The sequence below is a fragment of the Lampetra planeri genome, chromosome 16 (genome assembly GCF_965212315.1).
Source record: "Lampetra planeri chromosome 16, kcLamPlan1.2.h2, whole genome shotgun sequence".
Lineage (NCBI taxonomy): Eukaryota > Metazoa > Chordata > Hyperoartia > Petromyzontiformes > Petromyzontidae > Lampetra > Lampetra planeri.
In genome coordinates, this window is record NC_136122.1 from 4,425,103 (window position 1) to 4,448,770 (window position 23,668).

Consider the following 23,668-nt stretch of genomic DNA (forward strand, 5'->3'; position numbering starts at 1 on the left):
TATGTCAATAGTATATTACAGGGTTAAATCCAGGCAATTACTGTGTGATAGCTTTCTGGTGGATCATGGAAGCCCGCTGAGGTCCACCGAAAATGGATCGCAGTGCTTGGTGTGTTGGTCACTGCTGCACTAGAGGATTTTGTGACCTACTCTGCTATACTGGCCAGGTATCTGGGAAGAGGTGGGAGTCCCCACACTTTGCCCAACCACACGCGCACGTGCCTGCCAATTGGCTAACTCTGTCGCGTCACATGGTACTGCTGGGTGGACAGAGACGGCGGCGGGGGGGGGATTTTATAAATGTCCCCAATGCAACCGCCGGCAACATCTGGATTGCAAGCCCAGTGTGCAACCGTGACACCACGGCAGCCTCCACGGATTCACAAGACACTGACAGAACACTGGGAAACTACTCAGGTAACCGTTTGAGGTGGGATTGGTGGATTACTCAGAGATCACTAACGAGTGTGGCAAAAGCATCCAGCTGCTGCCGAGCGCTGAAAAAGGGTTCATTAAAACTCATCTGTGTGGACCTGTGAGTGTAATCCACTCACATGCAGGGGTTGTGTATGTCTGAGGCGAGATGTTAACTACCTCGCCCGATATACAGGAGCTCAGGGGTTCAATCCCGACCCTGACCGCCTGTATATTGGAGTTTGCATCTTCTCTGTCCCCATGGTCATGTGGATTTTTCTCCGGGTCCTCTGGTCTTTCCCTCCATATTTAGAAACATGCATTTTGAGTATTTGGCTGCTATATATTTCCACGTGATAAGCCACTTCGTTGAGGTATCATTTGTGGCCAGGTCGCTTCTGAAAAATCGCTATATAGCACAGTGGGCCTTACCTAGTAAAATAGAAGTTGTTTAGTTTATAGTTTTATGAAGAACTTCTTTTCACCATACGTACCCAACCGTGCTAATTCGGAGGTGCCTTTCCTCGAGACGCCCTTGTTTTCACCCAAAGAGCACACGCGTGTGTATTTTCATCTTCCCGTCATCAGTGGTGATCGACACACGTTCTATTTTATAATACATCTACAAAAGGGAAAATGATTTGCACTGTCCGTGCTCCCTGCGACACAGCCACCTCTGTTAATTTCAAATGGCTACATATGCTGAGAATGCAGGGGACTTCTCAAAAAATTCGAATTGACCATCCACTTAGACATTGACATTGAGGCACATTGAACCCCCCCTTAGGGTTTATATTCTCCATAATATCGGTTTTTTGGGGGTTAGATTGGGTAAATATAAATGTGTCGTCCAACCCGCCACCATCCGATACAGCCAATTAGTAAGATTTGTCACGTAAACAGAACATGCCAATTCGTTACTAGTACAGTACACCGGTGGGTTGGAGAGCAAATCCACAACATTTACAATCTGAGTCAGGTGGTGGCGGGTTTAACGACACATATTTACGCGATCTAACAAACGAAAAACGTATATTATGGATGATATTGGTTGCGAAGGCCTACGTGTTAAACTGGGTTTATATTCGTTTGATGTGAACAGGATCACGTCAAGTATTTCCACAATCCCAACTCCACGAGCTCCAGCTAATTCATCTGTGCTAAATACCACGAAACACTGCCATCACGACAATAAGAAAGTCCACATCACATCGCACTGGAGGTAGGCGTTGTCCTAAAGAATATAAATTAACGAACGAAATAATAATAATATTCGAAAATAATTTATTTATTTTTGGCAACTCCGTCCCACCTCGCACATAAACGCCGCAACCCACCAGAAATAAATCCTCTCGTTCTTCACCAAGCACCCGTCGTTGCCAAAATTGCCGTAGTCATAAACAAAACTTTGAAACTTTGATTAGCACATCGCGTAGAGCTCGTTGAGAGGAATAGATTGCCGTATCGTCCGCCTTCAACAGGCATGAAATGACGTCGCAACGTAGTTTATACGAGAGCCGGGGGCTTATGGGACCCCGGGGTCCCGCCATAAGGTTAATTATGCCAATTTATCTGGTTTCATGTGAACAATGCAGTGGTTTCTACCTGATTCCTTCCACAATGTTTTCATGCTGTGTCCTATTCCAAACTTTCCAAATGACACACCCTATTCTGTTGTGGTTGACTTTCGCATCCTCCACATTGCACCTGTATTCAAAGGTGTGTTTTCCATTTGCCTTGTGAGAACAATATCTATCGCTATTCCTGCTTCAAACAACCCTCATATTAGCATCGTAGTTGACTCCTCTAGGACTGTGAAAAGATTTATGTCGTCCATCTAATGCTGTGCTGCTAATATAATACATCTCTTGACCCATTTCATACAACCTAATCTATTTTTTAATTACTATCGAACAAAAGGCCTATACTTCCTCCACAAATCTCATTTTCCCATTGGATCTGTGACAATCTCACAGGAGACCTTTACCAGCACATGTTTTCAAAAAGAGTTGGAAAATAATTCCATTAAAATTGACATTTCCTGAAACTCATTCCTGCCCATCTCTAAAAATAATGATTTCCAGCCACTAATCCTAAAAAGTGTGCCACAATATTCACTTCATCAGCCAACATCTCTTTCGTGCTCGCTGTAGAAAAAAATGAAGTAGTTGTAATATCGCGAGCAATTTTTCTTGCACATGGGTAAACATCGGTTGCGGTGGGGACGTACGCTCCGTGACCGACAACGCGTAATGCGGCCGTGGTGGGTGCAACGTTTGCATGCCACCCACCACCGTCGCGTAAGTGAATTGACGTTAATCTCTCAATTTTCGCCGGCGGCCGCACACCAGCGTGCCACGACTCGGGCTGTCAGCGAAATGCCAACTGCACTGTGCGCCTCTGCAGTCTCCGGCAGCCTCACGGGTCACATGCTCAGAGGGGCTTACGTGCCCGGCCGACGGGAAGATTGAAGGATTTGTTCCCGTGAGTAATTTTGTGCGGATTTACACGGCGTGGCAGAATCCACGCAGTGGGTGGTGGGAGGGGGTGTGGCGAAAAGCAATCTGCATGATGTTGCGCTGGCATGGAGCCATGACTCCACACTGATCCTAAACGAAAGCAAACACTTAGCGTACGGTTCTGCGGTTCAACCTCACCAGCAATGCCGTGGAATCCCCGTTTACTCGGAGCATTCCTATATTGGCATTCAAAGCAATTTAACGGAATTCTAAGCCAATGAAGCAATCAGCAATGGGCAATCCCTTTCTACGTTGGAGGTCCTAAGGGAAGTGGGTGAAACCACTTCTTGGCAGTTCCACAAACCCCAACTTGACTGGATGCATTCCTGTTTGCCATTCAGAGTGATTCTAAAGAGTTCCCCGGTGTGCCGATCAGCGCTGAGAAGTGCTGATCGGTGCATTGGAGGTCGTGAGGTAGTGGGTACAACAATCCACATTCCTATTGCAGGAGTTAGTTACTTGTTAATAAAGCCTCCGTGTAACGTTAAAACAATCGCCGTGTTTTTGTTCGTTCATCAAGTGAAGGCATTTCCGTCTTCTGATGAAAAGATTCAGTCTGCCGTCGACAAAGTCGCGTAAATTACATATCATCGTGACGAGGAGACAGACCCTCCACAGAGCAGGCTCTGCTCACGTCCCACCATGTAGTGGATCTCGTTCAATGGTGGCGGCAATCTTCTCCCCATCAATCTCCTCCCCACCAATCTTCCCCCCACCATTCCTCTCCCCACCAATCCTCTCCCCACCAATCGTCTCCCCACCAAGCTTCCCCCCACCAAGCTTCCCCCCACCAATCCTCTCCCCACCAATCTCCTCCCCACCAATCCTCTCCCCACCAATACTCTCCCCACCAATCCTCTCCCCACCAATCTTCCCCCACCAATCTCCTCCCCACCAATCTCCTCCCCACCAATCTCCTCCCCACCAATCTCCTCCCCACCAATCCTCTCCCCACCAATCCTCTCCCCACCAATCCTCTCCCCACCAATCTCCTCCCCACCAATCTTCCCCCCACCAATCTCCTCCCCACCAATCCTCTCCCCACCAATCTCCTCCCCACCAATCTTCCCCCCACCAATCTCCTCCCCACCAATCTTCTCCCCACCAATCTCCTCCCCACCAAACTCCTCCCCACCGGGTGTGGCCCTGACATCGCTACGTACGGTGCCAAATAAGTTCAACGTACACACATGAAGAGGGCTGCCTATGTCAGGGCCCAGCCTGTCAGTGAATTAGCACAAGGAAAATATGGTCCTCACTCAGTGATGACATTCCACGTTCCTATGGCAGAGCAATGTATTGTACAATCCATTGATAATTTCTCAATAAGTGGTGGAAATTCTACATTCCTATGGTGGAACAAGAATGACTGTCATTTCTCTGTACCAAGCTATGCGGCTTTACTTGGTGGTATTTATTTGATTGACCCCAAAAGGAAGACGATTATGATAGTGAGGAGGAGGATGCAGAGTTGACTCACCAGAATTTGAACTCGCAACTTTGTGACTGTGAGGCCAGTGCTCTTACGGATGAGCTACGAGACAACAGAATCTGTCCGGCACACGAGAAACTCTCCGACGCGGCGGTCTCATTAGGTGTAGCGAGGCTTAGACTGTGAAACAACACGCAGTGCGTGTCCTGCTATTTTAACAGGGGACCTTTCATAAGCTGAACCACCCCAATTAGGGATATTAGCAACAGTAGCAACAGTGGAGCGGTAGCGCAGCGGTTAACACACTGCGCTATGAGCCCAGCGATCTGGGTTCGATTATTACCACCCACAGCTAGTGTCAGTGGCTCTGCCAAGTTTTCACCATAGGGGGCGATGGTCGCTATGTATAATCCCAATTGAGTGATTATGCGAGTAATTTTACAAATTTGGCCACTTTGGACCGTGTCGCCGGCACATGACGAAGGCCTGCTCTTGCTAACGACATCACGGGATCTTTAACATCCACTGCGTGCTCATACGGTTAACACATGCCGAAGTAATAACCAGGCCGGCTGCTGGATTCGAACCGCGAAGCCCTGCAAAGAGTGGCGACTACGCTTACCACTGGGCCACGTCACCACCATGTAACAATTCCTGCGGATGCCTACGCACAGAAATAAAACGCGTTCTTATAAACACGTTGACTTTCAGTAATTACGTAGCTTTTGTGTTTTTCTACTTGGTAGTTTGCCATTGGCGGAGTTTACGAACGTTGTACATTAGCTACATAGGCTCCTCAACAATGAAGCCGACTGCTACGAGCGTGGTACCGAATGACAAGGTAACGCGTCCAGGGACTTGCGCCGTATTAAAAAGTGACCGACTCCCCCCAATTGGAAAGCTGTTTTCTCAAACCCCACTCGGGAGACATCTCAGTGCATCATCACTCCCACTGGGATTCATGAATTGGTTGGCACTCTGTGGTCGGACGTCAGCAACTGTTGTCCTCTGGTGGGAAGCGGCCCTGGGCATGCTCCACACAAAGCCATCAGAGCGGCGACACACCTTGATTTCCCGTATGTTTTTTCCACATCAATAATAATAACCGTCCACGTTGCCGCAAGCAATTGAATGACTTTGCACAAATCGCTACAAACAAATAGCGAGTGAATATATATGTATGTGTATGAGAGAGTGCTTTAGTAAAAAGAGGAAACAATCTGGTAGTTATAAGAACACGTGGTTTTGCCGCTGTGGGGGACAGCTCTGTTGAGAACAGTACCAGGGATCACAATCAGTTGTACAATTGCGAGAACAATTCCCAGATTGAGCGACTCAGGCCCATCATCATCATAATAGTCGTCATAATCATTCCTCTTGGATTGGTACAATGGGTAACATCTGATGAGGCTGTATGTATGTTCAAATTCTTTGGCACTGTGTTGATCGGAGGTGCGGGGGAAGGACAACAAACTAAACACAAAAAGTATCTCTAAAGAAATACATTTTCATTCGTGATACAAAAGTGCATGGCTCCAGTGGCTTCCTAATATCAGAAGGAAGAGCGTTCCAGACGGCCGCAGAATTGCATCTGAAGGCGCCCAATGCAGCGACCGTCTTTGTCCGATGGTTAATGCCGGGTTACGAATGGTTAAGAATGGATCACTCTCTCGCATTATTCGACCTGTCTGTTAATCTGCTCGTGTTGCTCAGCTCTCTTGATCTCGCCACGCGAATTGCATCCCACTGCCAACCCTGACGCACAGAAACCTTTGCTTCCTCCTTCATAGCCCTTGCGGTTGAACTTTGGAACTCATTACCATCTGCAGTCTTACTAATCTACCGTTGATCGCTCGCCACCTTCCGACCCTGTGTTAGCCGGCGATGATTACATTTGCAGTAGGCTGGAGGTAGTCATGTGCCATAGAGATGGGAGCACTGGGACGTCACCACTGAAGTTCTGGGTTCAAATATGAGCAGCTACCTACATTTATAGCCGGTTCCTTCAAGTGCAGCAATTTAATGGCCTCTGCCCCGGTCACCAACGATTGCACAGAACGAGATACCACATTGAATTTAGTTTTGCACTTCATTAACTTAAATTATAGCTCTGAGAATAAAAAAAACCCCCATAACATTGGTTTTACTGTCATCCAATTAATAAAACTAAAAACCATAAACTTTTTTTTTTTAATTTAACCAGATAAGGCCCACTGAGCTCTATAGCTCTTTTTCAGAGGCGACCTTGCCACAAATGATAGCCCACCGAAGTGGCTTATCACTTGTACATTTATAGCAGCCACATTCTCTAAACGCACGTTAATTCTAACCTTTGAGAGAAAAATAGAGAACCCGCAGAAAAATGTATTGCGACCACGGGGAGAACACTCAAACTCCAAATATAGAGGCGTCAGGAGCGGGATCGAACCCACGACCTCCTGCATACCAGGCGAGGGATTTAACATCTCTCTCCTGCGTAACGCATAGACAGGTCACGTTAAAAATGGCTTAAGATGTTGTTGTTCTCTGCCACACTGATACGATTCCCGATTCCGTGACACGGCGACAATAGAACGATTGGAATAAACCCGGGGGAAAGTACTTTACATTTGTTTTTGTATAGCAATACGTCTTACGGGGTCAAATATTCTACATCAGAAGGAATTCTCACTCTATGGCTAAACAACCACCACAGCAAACTTCCTGTGCAATATACGGGTTAAATACCTATAGGGAATGGTGGTGCTCTAGTCAGAGTGACAAACTCACAAGAAAGAACATTGCAAGTCTCCATCTCGGCTGGGCATCAACTTAAGCACATCATCACGTTTCCTCCAGAATCAATATAATGACTACCACTTTGTGGGAAGTCAACAGTGGTTGTCCTTTGAACAGACTTGCCACTGCCATACGAATGTCGAATTTCCACCCCTCGTTCACAGTCACCACTGGGGATAAGGCCCCAAACCAATGCTCTTCAGGTAAATGGAGGCAATTTGATTTTGGTTTGAAATGCATGGTACTACTCACTGCCACCTTTCTCTCCCCAGTACTGATGTTTGCACACCGCACCAGGTCCTGGTTTGAGGCTGAGCCAACCTAGAGGAGGCCCAGGACCGGTTCAGATAATTGTCACTAGCGGAAATTCAACTTGGGGCCTCTGGGTGAGCAGCGCAGTGCGATAACCACTCCAACACTGCGACACAAACGCTCGCAACATACGCGCAAACGAGTCGCGTTGTGCCCATGTTTAAAGCTGTAAAGCATGTGCTAAGCCCGGGCCGCGAGTGACGTACTTGGCGCATAGCTTGCAGACTGCGATGACTTCTGCAGAGGTAGGTCAGGGGGATTTTTTGATTAACAAGGATGTGTTGCACAATGAGCTAAACTTGTCCGCGCAGGTGGCCAGCGGGTCAGAGCATGTGTGCTGCAATGTGTACACGCGTTGACGTCTATGAATAGCCCCTATGCAGAGTAAGATTGCTCAATTAGAGATGAATACACCTCCTTAAGCATGCGTATCAAATACACAGGGCTGCTTCAGCTACGGCTTCAGGTATTATGCGTACAGTGTGTGTGCCCAGAGCTTAATTTCTCAACGAATACATTCAAGGTCACTGTTAGACTGGAGTAGACATGTGACCAGTAGCCACATCAACATCGACAATGTATACTGACTGTGGTGTGCCGTGTGCAGAAATAATGTCAGGGTGGCCCACCAAAGCAGACCTAGCTGACATAACTCATGGATGTGACAACAGTAATGCTGTCCATTACTCTTTGGCCATAAAAGTGGCCCACTAACAGGACTGTCCCCAACAGTCTGTAAAGAAAATCCTTGCAGCTTATAGGGGAATAGGGCACGTGCGAGTGTGTATGGGTACAATAATACCCACGTGCCCAAGTTAAATTATTTTGTGTATTTAACAAATAATTCCTATTCTATTATTTACTATTCACTATTTTGATCTTTTTCAGAAGCGACCTGGTCACAAATGATAGCGTAACAAAGTGTCTTATCACGTGGAAATTTATAGCAGCCAAATACTCTTAATGTATGTTTTTAAAAATGGAGGGAAAAACCAGAGGACACGGAGAAAAATTCACACGACCACGGGGAGAGAGAACATGCAAATTCAAAATATACAGGCGTCAGGGTCGGAATCGGCAAGGTAGTTAACATATCGCCACCGTGGCACCCATAATTTGTTAATGCACTACACTGTGAACCCGGTGACCAGAGTGGTGATTCCTGGGCATGGCTAACATGGGTCATCACGCGTGAAGTCGGCAGCACCGTTCTGGTCCTTCAATGGCAAAAAAATAACCTCGCGCCCCTGGACCCGTGCCATACTGTCCCGGCCAGCCCGTTCGACGTCGTCTCTCGCTCATCTGCCCGACAGCGACCGAGCAGAACCCGGCCGGGAGTGTAAGCCCGCGGTGCGGACGTACCGACGACGGTGAGCGTGAGCAGCGGGTTCTTGCACAGGCAGGTTCCCTTCAGGTACTGCCAGCAGCCGCGCCGGCCCTGCGACGGAGGCACGTCCAGGTGGCTCTCGTGCATGCGGACCTCCACCTGCTTCGGCATGGTGGCGTTGTTGGCGTTGGCAGCGACGGTGATGGGGGTGTGATCCGGTCTGTCCGCACCTGCATACCGTGGCAAAGACGAGGACAGAGTAACGCGTTAACGTCATCGGACAGTTACAGGGGCCGGTAATCCGGCACCGTTACTTGGTTACGCGTTATAAAAACTATAAACTGTGTAGGTCTTTTTCAGGAGCGACCTGGCCACTATTGGTAGCCTAATTAAGTGGCTTATCACGTGGAAATGTATAGCAGCCAAATGCTCTCATCGCATGTTTCTAAATGTGAAGGGAAAAACCGGAGGACCCAGAGAAAAATCCATGCGACCACACGGAGAACATGCAAACTCCAAATATACAGGCATCAGGGTTGGGATCTAACCAACGACCTCCTGGATACCAGGTGAGGTAGTACGCATCTTGCCACCACGGCGCCCCTATATATTCACCAGGCTCCTCCTGAAGTCACCCACTGGCTCACTCGCCAACCTGGACACCAACATAGAAACATTGCTGATAACCTCCCCGCCACCCGAAGGGAGGAAGAATTCCCATACTCTGTTTTCCTTAGTGTGTCAATACATTATTATTGTGGACAGCAGAGGGCAGTGCAGAAAAGCACATTGTTGTAGAGTACATCTACGTACCTACATCTATGCATCATATGTTCACCAACCCGCGTTGACCACCGTCAAATAACCCTCATGACATGCACAGCGTGGCGATGCCCTCATCCAGCAAGGGATTGACGAAAGGCCCAGAAAATACGGAACGTTGGGCCAACATTGGGCCAACGTTGGTCAAAAGGTTTCCAACCACGTGTGCACGTTGGCCCAAAGTTGCATGTTTACTGGTGCGGCTGCACGTGTACAAGTAACTGGTGTTTAGCATGTCACGTGGGAAGTCAACTTTAATGACTGTGGCCAAATGAGCAACGGGGTGGCACTCATCTCCATTGGAGGCCCCTGAGCACGTGGTGGAAATTTCCACATTGCCATGGCAGGGACGGCGTATCACAAGGTGACCAAGGCTGGCTCTTTAAAAATAAAGTGGTACAGTACTGTCATTGTATCGACCCTGGAAGGATGATGAGCTGAGTCGACTACAAAGCGAGATTTGGACTCACGACCTTTCAACATAGGCCAGTTCTGACAAAAATCTGTTCTGAAAAGAGGAAATTTGGTCAAAGCTAATTGATGCACGTGAATTAAAGTTACTTCATAGAAATCACTTTTAAAAACAAAAGTCTTCAAAAATTTACTTTTGGTCATTATCTGTATACTAAACAACTGAAAACATGCATTTTGTCTGTAAAGCATTTGGTTTTAAAATCATAATTACACCAAAATGTCTCCGTCAAAGTGTATCCCTGCTCAAGTGAGCATTGCATTTAGCTCATCTCTATTTGCAGCTCTCGATCAATTGTGGAAACTCCGCAATTTCTATGTTGGGGCCCCAAAATGCAACAATGGTAACATTCCCAAACAGTGGTCACAATTTCATTGACTCATTGAAGGAATGATGACGATGATGCACTGAGCCGACCCACAACTGGGATTTGAAGTGGCAACACTTTGATTGCGAGTTGCCCAATCTTTCCAGATCCATCTCCCTCGAGGCCAAGATAAAGAAGTGCGACGCATGGCTCCTTAGGCCGCTGCAAGGAGCTCTGCGCTTCGAAATCATACGAAGACAACAGGCGGGAGGGAGGGAGGAGGAAAAAAACGACAGCGTGGTCGCAGAGCGAATGAACAACCGGTATCAACAACTGGAAGTAACAACCAGAAAATCAACAACTTGAAAAACAACAACCGGAAAAACAACCACAATCAACAACTAGAAATCAACAACTAGAAAATCAACATCCAGAAAATTAACAACCGGAAAAACAACCGGAATCAACAACTAGAAAATCAACAACTAGAAAATCAACAACCAGAAAATAAACAACCAGAAAAACAACCAGAATCAACAACTAGAAATTCAACAATCGGAAAAACAACAACCAGAAAATCAACAACCGGGGAATCAACAACCGGGGGCCACATGAGCTGCGACCGCAGAGTCTGTGGATCCGGCCTCGGCAGCCACCTTTGGGCCCACAGCTGAGACAATGGCGACAGACAGTCGTTCTGGACTAGCAAAGGGGATTGCCGATTGCTACTAATGAGAAGCAGATATTGAGTGGTAACACTGTAAACTAACCACTGTTGATTTGCACAAAGTGGTAGTTATTTATCATCATAAATAATCTAATATCGTTTAAGCTCTCATAACCATAATGTATGGTTGAGGCACCATGGTAAGGTGATGGTGATTGGTGAGGGAGGATTCGAAGAGATTTTAAGGGGCTTAATATGAGACCTTTGCCTGACTGAATTACAGTTACAGACTTCATTACAGCGCGTTATATTTCATTCCACGTACACGCATGTTGTCTAGTCACCCTGGGAAGTCTTACCGAGTCTCAAGATTTTGTTTCAGGAGGGTTCCTGACTAGGGAAATTGACCAATTCATTGACTGTTTTTGTTTAATTTTGGAGAACACCTAAGCATACACGGGGATGATGCTCAAACTCCACAACGAAAGGTCTGCAGCCTACTCACAGTACATCATCATACAGTCAATGATCTAGTTAATTTCTTGAATAAGTACAAGTCAGAGCTCAGATGCAAAAATGTGTCCAAGTGCTTCCTTCTGACATCAACAGAACTGATAGAAAAAAAATCCTTGACACACACAGTCCCACTCCAGCCCAACCGTCAAAAGGTCACAGGCTTAAAGTGAAAATGATTGGTTGGCCTTCGACCTTTGAGGGATAAAAATGGGAATGCATGGCATTAACCAACTTCAAAAAGGTCATAACACAGCCCTCTGTGACTCCTTATGATTACAATTTTTGGTCGCCCCGCAGATTAACGTTCCCCCCCTCCCCCAGTAAAGCACTTGGGATTTCATTACAGATGACTTTTTCCCCATCCTCTGAGATGAGCTCATCGCGAGCGCATTTGATCGCCACTAAAAACAGATCACTTCATTTCGCACACACCGCAATGGGAATCAATTTTGCGATCTCGACGATTCAACCGCGTGATGTGTCGACGTTGATTTTTTTTTCGCGTAGCACGGCGGCGGTGCTGGGGGTGGGGGGGGGTAGAGAGTGGGCCGGCGAGGTCAGATCGAGGTTCACCGCGAAGCACCTCGATTGGAAAGAAGAGGCCACCGTAATTGGGTTGTAACGTCGATACGCGCGTGCTTAAGATGGGCTCAGTCAGCTTCGTGAGCCCCCGTAAAGATGAAAAGAGCCAATAAATCATATCTGCAACGTGGCGACCGAGATAAATATTTCACGTACAACAGCCTGGTGCCGCGCGATTATTTAATAATTTACGTACACTGCATCGCATCGTGGCGTTTTGTAGAATGCGTGTGGTTATTAAATAATCTGCACATTTGAGCTGCCTTATTTTACATGCGTGGATTTTACCACCGCTGCACTTCCACTCTTCTACCGGAGCCGCTTAATTAGGCGTAATATTATTCTATGGCACCTCGAGACACACGGGAAGGGAATTCAGAACAGTGGTGTGATCCATCAACCCTCGCTGCTTCCACAGTGCTCGATTACAGGCGTACATGTATGTCACCATAGAGTGCAACACTCACTTCTTCTTCTTTGGTACATGCAGGTGGTCAATGCAGTTGCCTCAACAGTAGATGGAGTTCCCTCGTGCTTTCCAATTGGTGGTTCACCTCGTGCCAGTTATCTGTTCTATTGACTAACGACAGCTCTCAGGAGCAGTGGGACCAGGTTCATATCTTGACGAAAGAGCCGCAACACATTTGCCTTGCCAGTTTGCCCCATCGGTGGCAATGGCAACGTTGGTCCACATCGCCGCAGGTTTAATGCGACTCCGTCCCAGAATGCATTGAAGCAGGTGAGAGAGAAAACAAAAATCTTAACGCCTATCCTTACGCAGTCATCGCCGATGTGGCCGTGACCACCAACTTGGCTTTGCATGCCAACCTCATTTAATTATTGGCTGGCTCAAAACCAAACCTGGAGTTGACAATAACACAGCCAACACGAGCCCACTTATCGAGCAAGCCACCTGAGGCTGGTGAATTATTTCCCCTGCTTAAAGATGTATCGAGTGAATAAAACGTTTGATGTGATGTTCTAATTTTATTATAATAAACGAGTTAAGCTTTACAGCCTCATGACAGCAAAGCATATCTGCACAATGTCTTTAGTCAAAGCTTGTCAGAAAACTAAATTTGTAGCATTCGCTCGAGAAGAAAACGAATTTAAAATGGGATTTTCTAATGGTAATAATAACATCTCACGGAACTGCCCTGGTGAAATTACACAAGCGACGGGACAAACACGCTTTCTTCCCAACAATCATCATGAATGTTGCCTTGTAACAAAAATGATTATAGGCGGGTGACGTTTGAGGCATTATGGCCCTTCCTCGAAGCTTAAACGAACGAAGAGCTTATTCTGTATATCTACATTTGTAATGCCATGGTAATACCGTTGCACAAGTAATTCGTGAAATTACCAACATGCATCTGGAGCTAGTGTCGTACAAGGTCACATGGTATGAAGAGGGATCACTGCCCAATCTTCATGCTGATGTATGCTTCTCTATTGCAAGCAACGGTCTAAATGTGTCGATATACAGTGCTACGCCATGCCGCCACTTCTCGCAACACCAAGCATGTGTGTGCACCGGCAGTTTTCGGAACGTCTTAACCGAGAGTATTTTTTAGGGGAAACGGCAGTGAGCATCCATAAGAGGTTTTCTGCGTTAGATCGCGTTAAACCCGCCACCAGCCGACACAGCCAACTAGTAAGGTTTGTCACGCAAACAGAACATGCCAATTCGTTACAATTTCAGCACACCGGTGTGTTGGGGAGTAAACCCACAACATTTACAATTCTAGTACGACGTTTCGCCTGCAATTACAACCAGCCTCCATCAGGCGACAGCCATAATTGTGCAGAGCAAATCGGTTTCATATCGGTGACTTCTAACATTTCCGTTTCGAGCACCAGGTCACAATAACGAGGTGCTTTACTGAGCCCCACTTTGTTCGGAGGTCAAATCGTGGTCTTCCAATGGAGAAACTGCCCTCCCCCCCCAACGTGGTAATGAGGAATTTCCACCATTGGCTCACAGCTGCCATTGGAGACGAGCACTGCCCACACTATCCCGAGCGGGGAGACACTTCGTCTTTTGATTTTGACATTGAAAGGCTCTCTCTAATGTGTCACGTCCTTTTCTAAAATACATCGGCGACCACGACATTTCCCCCAGTTAGCTCTGTCCGTGATATTTGCCCAACATCTTTGCATGAGATACTCCTCCAGGTGACAATACAATCGTTCAAATCACTCATGCAACTTAATTCGCTGTCGTCCCCGGCTTCTTGCACCTACAATTTACCCAGTTAAAACATTGTATTCACTCTCTTGTTTTCTCATTCGATGTCCACGAAATCGCACTTGCCGTTCTCTCATTATTGTTCTTATTAAATCGCGTTTTGTACCTAGTATAATATTGAATATGTGTTTTTGTTTTGTTTCTAAAGCTCACTGAAGCAACGTTCCAAATACAATCTCATCTCTCAATCTCCAAGTGATTGGAAACAACCCCCCTGTTAATACAAACCATAGTCACATTGCAAGATCAAAGATCACAACATCAATTAGGCTAAACTAAAACTGGTAGAACAGCCAACAAACCGGGAACAACAACAAAAACTATACAACATGAAAGAAAGGGGGACATTTGATCAATGATGATATAAACACAATTTAGATCAGAACCAAATGTAACAAAAAATCAACCACAACAACATCAATCACACGTAGCTTTCACCAAATAATAATCTGAAGACGGGGAACACTTTCCAAGAAATAACATTCCAAGAATGTGGGGTATTTAAGAAAAGATTTGAGTATCTCCCAATTTGGTTGCTAAACCTAGGGCCTGTAGCATTGCAGTAAAAGAGACCCATAGACTTCGCTAGAGACCAATAGACTAAGTGAGAGACCCACAGATTTAGCTAAGGACCCATAGAGATACCAATAGACTCAAAGTCTATAGTTGCAAGGATTGGAATCTGGGAGAAGCAAACAATATAGACTACAATGCAAACACCCTCGAGACAACCGTGTGGAGAACTCTACCCTAATGTATCCCCCTCTTGGATGAGAACGAGTGATAACCAGATTCAGAATAGAGGTCACGATGGTTGGGTTGAAGAAGTTGGGAATCAAAATATTGCACGTGCATATGAAGGCTAGCTTTGAAAATCTGTCCCATGAATATAATCGCACGACAACGGAGCACACTGATTATGCTATTTAGATCAATGCCATGTGATACACCGGTGTGCGGTAGAATTTACATGTGCTCTCCAACTGCTGAGGCCAATGACTCAAGCATGCAAATCAATGCCGATGTAAATGAGGACATCAAGGGTCAGCACAGATATACGTGGGTGGCTCATGGGATGTTTTTTTTTCATTGTAATCACGGATTGCCGACCAGAGGCCCAAAATGGACCAAAAATGGCAAAGCGGTCAGAAATAAACGTCACCGTTGAAGGTGCATTAGAGAATAGTTAATCGGTTTCTCGATTGTGAGAAGGGAAACTGAGAGAGAATTCCAACGTTGAGAAGTTGGAAGAAAGAAGCAGACAGAGAGGCGCCGTGGCCTCGATTTAAAACTCATTTTGAGATTGAAAACTCATTTCTTTAGAACTGCTCTGTGTGTTTAGTGTGTTGTCATTCACCCCGCACCTTCGATTACCATTGCTGGCTACCTACGGTGCAAAAGAAGTTCAACAAACATACATCCGGTTGGCTACGTATGGTGAGAAAGAAGTTCAAGTTACCTACGTACATACCTGGAGTGTGGTGATTGAACACGGTACGGATGATGAGACGGAACAGTCTACCAGACCCGGTCCTCAAATTGAGTGGAGGATTCAATGAGTGGGAAACAGTAACCATGGAAACAGTGATAGGAGAGTGATAAGGAGGGTCGTATGTCCGCTGGTGAGCGGAGCGACTGGAGTGAGTTGGAGAATGCTCCATCACTGAAGCCGTTGTTCCTGCGTCGGAACGCCAAAGCCAGCATTGAGGCCGGCTTTCAGATGCAATGAGTTTGCTCTAACAGACTCCGAAGGAAACTCACCACATGTGCGGATAAGAAGGGCCATTGCCCAAAACGTCTCCAATGATATGCTCTCTCATTCTGTGGGTCTTTCGGTAAAGTCACGTAGATGGGTTCAAAGAAAAATAACAAAAACTACGACGCTTCGATCGCAACACAAGCGGTCGTCATCAGGAAACTGGTGATGACGACCGCTTGTGTTGCGATCGAAACGTCGTAGTTTTTGTTATTTTTCTTTGAACCTATCCACGTGAATATGAATTCCTGCAGTCATTAACACTTTAAGTCAAGATATACACTTTCTCCTTTCAAGGCCACAGTGTTATTGGCAAATGCTTTCGTTGTTTGTTTATGTTATTCGTGCTGCCAACGCAGCATCCCCCCATGCCAAATAATAAATCAGAGTGAGTGTGCAGTGCCCCGATGCCGAGGGTGGCACCAAAGGTATCCTCGATTCAAATATGCTGCGTTTCATTGCTGATAATTAACCATTTTGGTTTTAATGGCATTGGTATGCATACTTGGGATTTCACTGAGAGACAGCAAGGAGGATACGCCACGTCAATTGTAGCTCATACACAGGACATTAAAAACAACGTAACTGGAACTGTCAATAAATGTGAGCGGGCTCGGGCAGGATGAATCGCCAGAAGGGACGAAGGCCGATGGTCAAGAGAAGTGACAGAGTGGCAGCAAAGGTACGGAACACGTTTCCGGAGATAGAGCAAGAAAATCGCCTCGGTAGATTACTACATTGGAAAAAATCGTGTGAGACGAAGGTGGCCTGGCAAAGGCAGCAGTGGAGCAACCATAGCTGGCGATGAAGTAAATGATAAAGTACATATTAGGCTCGAGTTTATTTAAAGCGGGTGGCGGCTATGCACGTGGCCTATAATCTAGCACTTTGAAAGTAGCGAGGGTTGGTGGATCGCACAGGCGGTTGCGAATCTCCGTTCCCATGGGTGTCGAGGTGCCACAACCCTGGATTGCCAGGGGGCAGTACAGCAAAAAAGGTGGACTCCACATGTAAACGCTCCTTAATTGGCTGATGACCCCTAAGTATATAGAGGACCGCAGAGCTTGGGAAAATTGTTGGCGTCGGCTCATCGTGTGCCTGCCTTCCTGCCACTTCGTGGTTCCTCGTGCCTCCGAGCCAGTCGTTCTCTCCCGACGAGAGTGAGCGGATGCTGTACGGCGGGGCGTGACGAGGCGACGCAATTGAAGCGGAGCGTGCTGGACCACCGTGACACAGCTTCGCCCAATCACCGTGTGTCATTTTAACCACAGTCTCAGAATCAGCACCGCCCCCAAAATCTCGTCTGAACATAGAGATGCTTAAGACTTCGACTGTGAACGTAGCCGTCCATTCCTTCCGTGGTTGGTTTTCAAAACCCTTTGCTCGGTGAATGAGTTAGGCGTTCACGAAGAGCCGGTCAATAGGAATGTTTATTTGCCTCGGTACTAATTCAAATGCAGTGACAGATTAATCGCATTTGATGTAATGAATGGTATGCGGATCGCAGCAGCGGCTTTTCCCAAAGGTACCTGTGTGCACATAAATTATTTATAAAGGGCCGTTAAATCATGCTGATCGACCATTAAACTGCATCACAGCCACAACACAGATTAACCTGCAGTGCAATAGCAAAAAGGGGATAAGCTCGCTGGCAATTGCAGGCATTCTCGTGTTGCACTCGAGTGAAACTGCCGATGGTAAGATGAGCATGGGCAAGTGCTTTATTTGCATTCGCAGCTCTGAGAGAATGATAGAAAAAGCTCGAAATTACTATCGCGGAGGCCAGCATTTCCAAAGTCGAAATTAAAAGCAAAAAACCCACGACCTTTCGATCGCAACACAAGTAGTCTTCTTCTATCTACGTGACTTTACCGAAAGAACCAAGAATATAAATTCCTGCAGTCACGAAAGTTTTAAATCTACATTTTCCAAAGTCTACTGGACATTTGTGAAAAAAGAGCTGCATAGCTCACGGGATTCCTCCAGTCTAAATACATGTTCAGAATCTTGAAAATGCCATTGCGAAAGAGAGCTTAGTTTGATTAAACTGAGGGTTCCGCGTCAAAAGAAATTGTAAACCTCAATGTGACAAAGTGTGTCCGGATGCTCAACTCCCCAGCTCGACGTTGCTCGTTCAAAACCAACACGTGGTTCAACTGAGCATATCGTCCCTCGGGGGTGGCGAGTGGTGAATGTGAAATCAGCACAAGTGGTCATTGGGCAAAGATACTGGTACCCGTGAAGGAATGTGGAATTTCCACTGCTGGCTGAGGGCCACTTATACGAGAACGAGCGCCACCTTGGTGCTCGTTTGAACACGGTAGGCTGACTCGCTTGACCTTCGAACCCCCATCTACTTGGGATGATTAGCGACAAATATAAATTGGGGTTTACCTCTCGCTCAGTTTTGCATCTGCGGGTAATTCGATTGGCAGCCCTGCTCACCGCCGAAATGGTCGGCGAGTTCGAAGCTTCCAGTTGCGAGACCCAGGGTGAACGCAGTCACTTAGGAATGCTGTTATGTGCACAGGTGCAGAGCGTAACGTATCGAGGATACCATCCCTCAAAGGGGGGAGGCAGGAAGTAAGCGGGGGGGGGGGGTGCACAACCCTAATTCTGTCGACCAGAGGTGAAAGGACAACGCATTCCTCAGCCTAAAACCGTTCACGAGCCGCTGTCCACGATTATCAGTCACGTTCACCGCGTGCGCTGGGGCGGTAACGTGAACGCAGGGGGGAAATGTGGCCATTTCAAATGTGCAGACCACGAGGGGAATTCAGACATTCGAATCGCTATGCTAGTCATAGTGTATGAATCTCACTCAAGTTCAAGAGATCCTGAAGTAGAAGTGGAAATTGTTCGTTCCTATAAAAAAAACGGTGGTAAAAAAACTCGGGAAATGTGCAGGCTCCTGCAATGGCTCGCTCTCAACACTGCTGTCAGAAGGAGAAGGCCCTTCCACGAGTGAGAGCTTGAGACAACCTGCTCTTGAAGGCACTTGGTCTACTCTTCCACGCGGGCCAAGACGTCGTGGAAGTGGTTGGTGTATCCACAATATACCTCACCAAACATGGGTCGCACCGTTCGCCTAATTGTGGTGAACCCATTTATACCGCTGCTGGGTGGACAGAGGCCGGGAGCGGGGGATTTAAGAAACTTGCTCCATTGTTTCAACTGCCACGCTGGGATATCGAATCGAACTAGCGACCTCTGGGCTGTCCGGTGTGCTGACCATTGCAACACCGCAGCTTCCCATAAATCCTATGGGGCCAGTGATAACTGAATTGGGTGCCACGGTGGAAAGATGTAACTAAGTCACCTGATATTTGGAATTTTCGTGCTATCCCAGTGGTCGAGTGGATTTTTCTCCGGGTCCTCTCCTCTGGTTTTTCTCTCAAAGTCTAGGAACATGCATTTAGAGTATTTTACTGCTATAAATGTACAAATTATAAACAACTTCGTTGGGCTATCATTTATGGCCAAATCGCCGCTGAAAAAATAGCTATATAGCTCATTGGGCCTGACCTGGTTAAAATAAAAATAGTTTAGTTTTAGTTTAGATTTGGTCCCAGGTTCCCCCCTCTTCAGCGACTCTCACCGACCAGTTTGAAGTTGCTTCACGCAACCCCCCTTGACTGACGCGCCATGAGGGAGGGCTTCATCCAACAGCGGATTAACGAACGGTTTGAAGTTATTGTAAGTTAACATAACGGGGGTCAGTTTCTCCGTAGGGCAATCACTGCTGACTTTCGACAAAGATGGCCCTCACTTTATTGACCCTGAAGGGCCGATGGGAATAGGTTGACTCCCGAGCAGGATTTTAAACGTTGCAACCTTCCCACACTTGGGGTTCGAATGTTTTCCCACACGCCACCTAACCTGAAATGTCTGTAACTCTATATTGCACGGGAATAATCGGTGTTGGTGCATGTTTGCACATGTGATGAGAATTACTTCTCTGTGCACCACGAGTAAGTACAACATTCCAGTTTAACCACCATAGGCTTGGCTTTCTGGATTTATATATATATTTAAATGGAAGGCTCTAGAGGAAAGGTGACAACCTATCACGGATTTAATCACAGCCAGAAGGACAGATCTGAGGGAGGTGGCGAGCGACTGACAGAAGATTTAAAAGACGACCAGGTTAACGGGTTCCAGAGTTCAGCCGCACACAACGACACGAAGCAGAGGCAGAGGGCTTTGTGTAGCTGGGTTGGCAGGCACTCCAAGCGTAGTGGCACCTGGTCAGATATTACGCATTAGTAGTAAAACACACAGAGGGTGGCAATAGGTAAACGGCACAGTCCTGCGATGCCTTCATCCCAACACTGCTGGCGTGAGCACCTCCACTCCATTAAGCTCCTCTGGAGAGAATTTGTTTGAACTCTTCCACTTCGGCAAGACATGTTGAAAGGAGGTGGGAGTAGCCACTATTTACCCCACCGTACGCGACCTGCCGAACGACTAACTGTGGCGATTCTAGATTTGACACACTTAAGCGGTTGTGCTTTCGCTACGTTGTCCCCGCCTGAAGAAGGACGCTTGTGTTGCGCCCGAAACGTCGTGATTTAATTTAGTTGTTTTAATTTATTTCATTTAATTTTTTACCTACGTGACTTTACCGAAAAACCAAAGAGTATAAATGTGGCGAACCCATTTCTACTGCTCGGTGAACAGAGGTGGGATGAGGGATTTTAAAAAACAACAACTTAGTTTTAAATCGCCACGCCGCGAGGTGGAACAGGTGACCTCTGAGGATTGCAACTCCGTCGCGCTCACAATGAAACGACGGCGACATATCGACACACGTTAAAATAATATCATTAATATTTGGATAGATCATGCAGCGATCGGCATATATACGAGACACACAACTCGCAAGAAGAGGAGCTGCCTGCAGGAAGCGGGACACCGATCTGTTGTTGTGAGCGGTTGTGAGTTCTGCATTCACGGACTGTTGACTGCGGTTTCCTCCTGCTCCAGAAGAAATACATTCAGCTCAGGGATTAAAACGTCATGTTATGCAGCGGCATTCACAAAAGGCCTCACTGCGCTTTACATGAAATAACCCGATCATTCACAAAACTTGAACAAGAAAAACTGAATGAGGTTTCCATGGCACGCCACAACTTCCCCTGCGTCGAACCAGGTGAGGGATCACTTGAGAATCAATACATCTACGGCGGGGCTAGTTTGTTGCTACGTACGGAATCAGAATCTTTATTTATTCTGGAGATATCTGATGAGCTATGAAGCTCTTTTCCACACATGTCCAGTACAACTCTGTGTTTTATTCTGACGAGGATTATGACGACTGACAAAGGCACACAAGAGCCGGCTCTTGCAAACGATGCCACACGCAATGGATTCACCCCTACTGCCATGATTTGATGACTTGTCGTGGATTTGAGATCAAAATAGAACCATATTTTTCCAAGAATCGATTCTTTACATTCATATCGATTTTACCATCCTTGTATTCGTCTGCCTTATATGTTCTGTCGTGTTCTACATCGTTTTGTACCAGTAGCCTAAAGCTAACATTTCTGCGTACATAAAATGTTCAACGAAAAATAAATACTGCGCAGGAATTGATTTCCACACGCACTTCAATGCATGCACCTTCAGCGTCAGAACCGATATTAAATCGATTAGTCAGTGAACTCTTACACTGGACTCCCCCGTACAAAGTGAGCAGACAGCGGGTTTCAAACTTTCAACTCGGATGCTAACTGGTTTTCACAGTGGCAAGCGCACTGAACCAGCGGGCTACAAAGGGCATGCTACAGAACAGGACACTCCGATGTACCCAGGAACTCAGGGAGGGGGTTGAGGGCACCGGCTCTTTGCCCTGATACTTGTATCAACATTCACAAATTCACCCAGTTGGCATCTCCATGCATCGTGCCAAATGCTTCTAAATGTTGTGGATTCGTGCCGCCAACGACCGCACGCCGTAACCACACGGTGACGTCACGGGCGAGAAACGCAACGTGACCGGTTCCGACCATCAAACAGGCGCTCGGTTGCTGTGTGAGCAGCACACATTGAGATGAAATGTCGCTTTGCCAAGGGAAACCTAATGTGTGTGTGTGTTTGTACTGCATGTGACTGGGATTCCCGCTCACGGCTAACAACACCAGTGACGATTATCTGAACCGGTCCTGGGCCTCCCCTAGATCGACTCAGCCTCAAATGAGTACTGTACCTGGTACGTTGCGTAAACATTGTCACGAGGGAGACAAATGCGGTCGGGCGTGATGCTTGTCACCCACTCCCTCGTGTGCCGGTCCGGACTTCATAGGTGCTCGCTAACAGCACTTGCCCCAAAAGTCTATTAAGGCTATATAGGGGATCTTTGTATTTTTTGTGTGACCTTGTTGGGGGAGTAGTAGTGCAGCGGTTCGCACACTGCGCTACGAACCCGGAGACCTGAGTTGGATTCCCGCTCATGGCCAACACCAGTGATGATTACCTGAACCAGTCCTCGGCTTCCTTAGGTCGGCTCAGCCTCAAATGAGTACCTGGTGCGGTGTGTAAACACTCCCACTAGGGAGACAAAGGCGGCCGTGTCGGCCTTCATACGTGCTCGTGAATAACACTTGCCTCAAAAGTCTGTTAAGGCTATACGGGGGATATTTGTCTTTGCGTGACTGCCAGTCATCTCAGGCAGTTAACCCAGAACACCAGGGTCAGACCCGTGCCTTGCCAGCAGTGAGCCTTCCACGTAATGTGGCCTCAAAGTGCACCTAGCCTGGCACAAGCGCTGTGGTGAGATCACCACCGCCACTTAGTGGCGAACGGCGGCTGCTGCTGCTGTTGTTGTTATTATGACTTAGTTTCAGAGCGCAGATTCCCCGGTATGACATTACCCCCATCTGCACGTGCTTACACGTAATTCATACGCGCTATACGCAAACACGTATCGCATGCAGAGGACACGCTCACAAACGAACCGCGTATGAAATGTGACGATGGTCAGAGATTACCACGTAGGCTTTCGCGACCAATATCATCCATAACAGAGGTTTTTTGGGTTAGATCGCATAAACATATAAATGTGTCGTTAAACCCGCCACTCAGATTGTAAATGTTGTGGCTTTGCTCTCCAACACACCGGTGTGCTGTACTAGTGACGAATTGGCACGTTCTGTTTACGTGACAAACCTTACTAATTGGCTGTGTCGGGTGGTGGCGGGTTTAACGACACATTTATATATTTACACGATCTTACCCAAAAAAACCTGTATTATGGATTGTCAACTACCTCCTCTAGCCAGCGGCTCCTCTTGCCAGCACATCAGCTGGCCCAATGTGGCCAACACCACAATTTGGCCTCCTTTGACTGCCCACCGCTGACGTGTGCACACCGCACCAGGTACTCATCCGTTTCGGGCTGAGCTGACAAAGGGGAAGGCCCGGGGCACAGGGTCAAGCACCGCTCGTCACTGATGTTGATTTTTTTTATCCATGGCCAGGAATTGAACATGGAATTGTCTAGCACCGTGTG

The 23,668-nt window shown here is 47.0% G+C and overlaps 1 protein-coding gene across 4 annotated transcripts in view; it reads right to left on the reverse strand.

The window, feature by feature from the left end:
• The window catches only part of SLC1A2 (solute carrier family 1 member 2), a 72,784-nt gene that overhangs the window by 32,012 nt on the left and 17,104 nt on the right, over positions 1-23,668 (reverse strand). For all 4 annotated transcript variants that reach the window (XM_078601381.1, XM_078601379.1, XM_078601382.1 and 1 more), the window contains exon 2: positions 8,818-9,012. In XM_078601381.1, coding sequence (XP_078457507.1) covers positions 8,818-8,953 — 136 coding nt within the window. In that variant the 5' untranslated portion in view covers positions 8,954-9,012. The remainder of the gene's footprint in view (positions 1-8,817; positions 9,013-23,668) is intronic.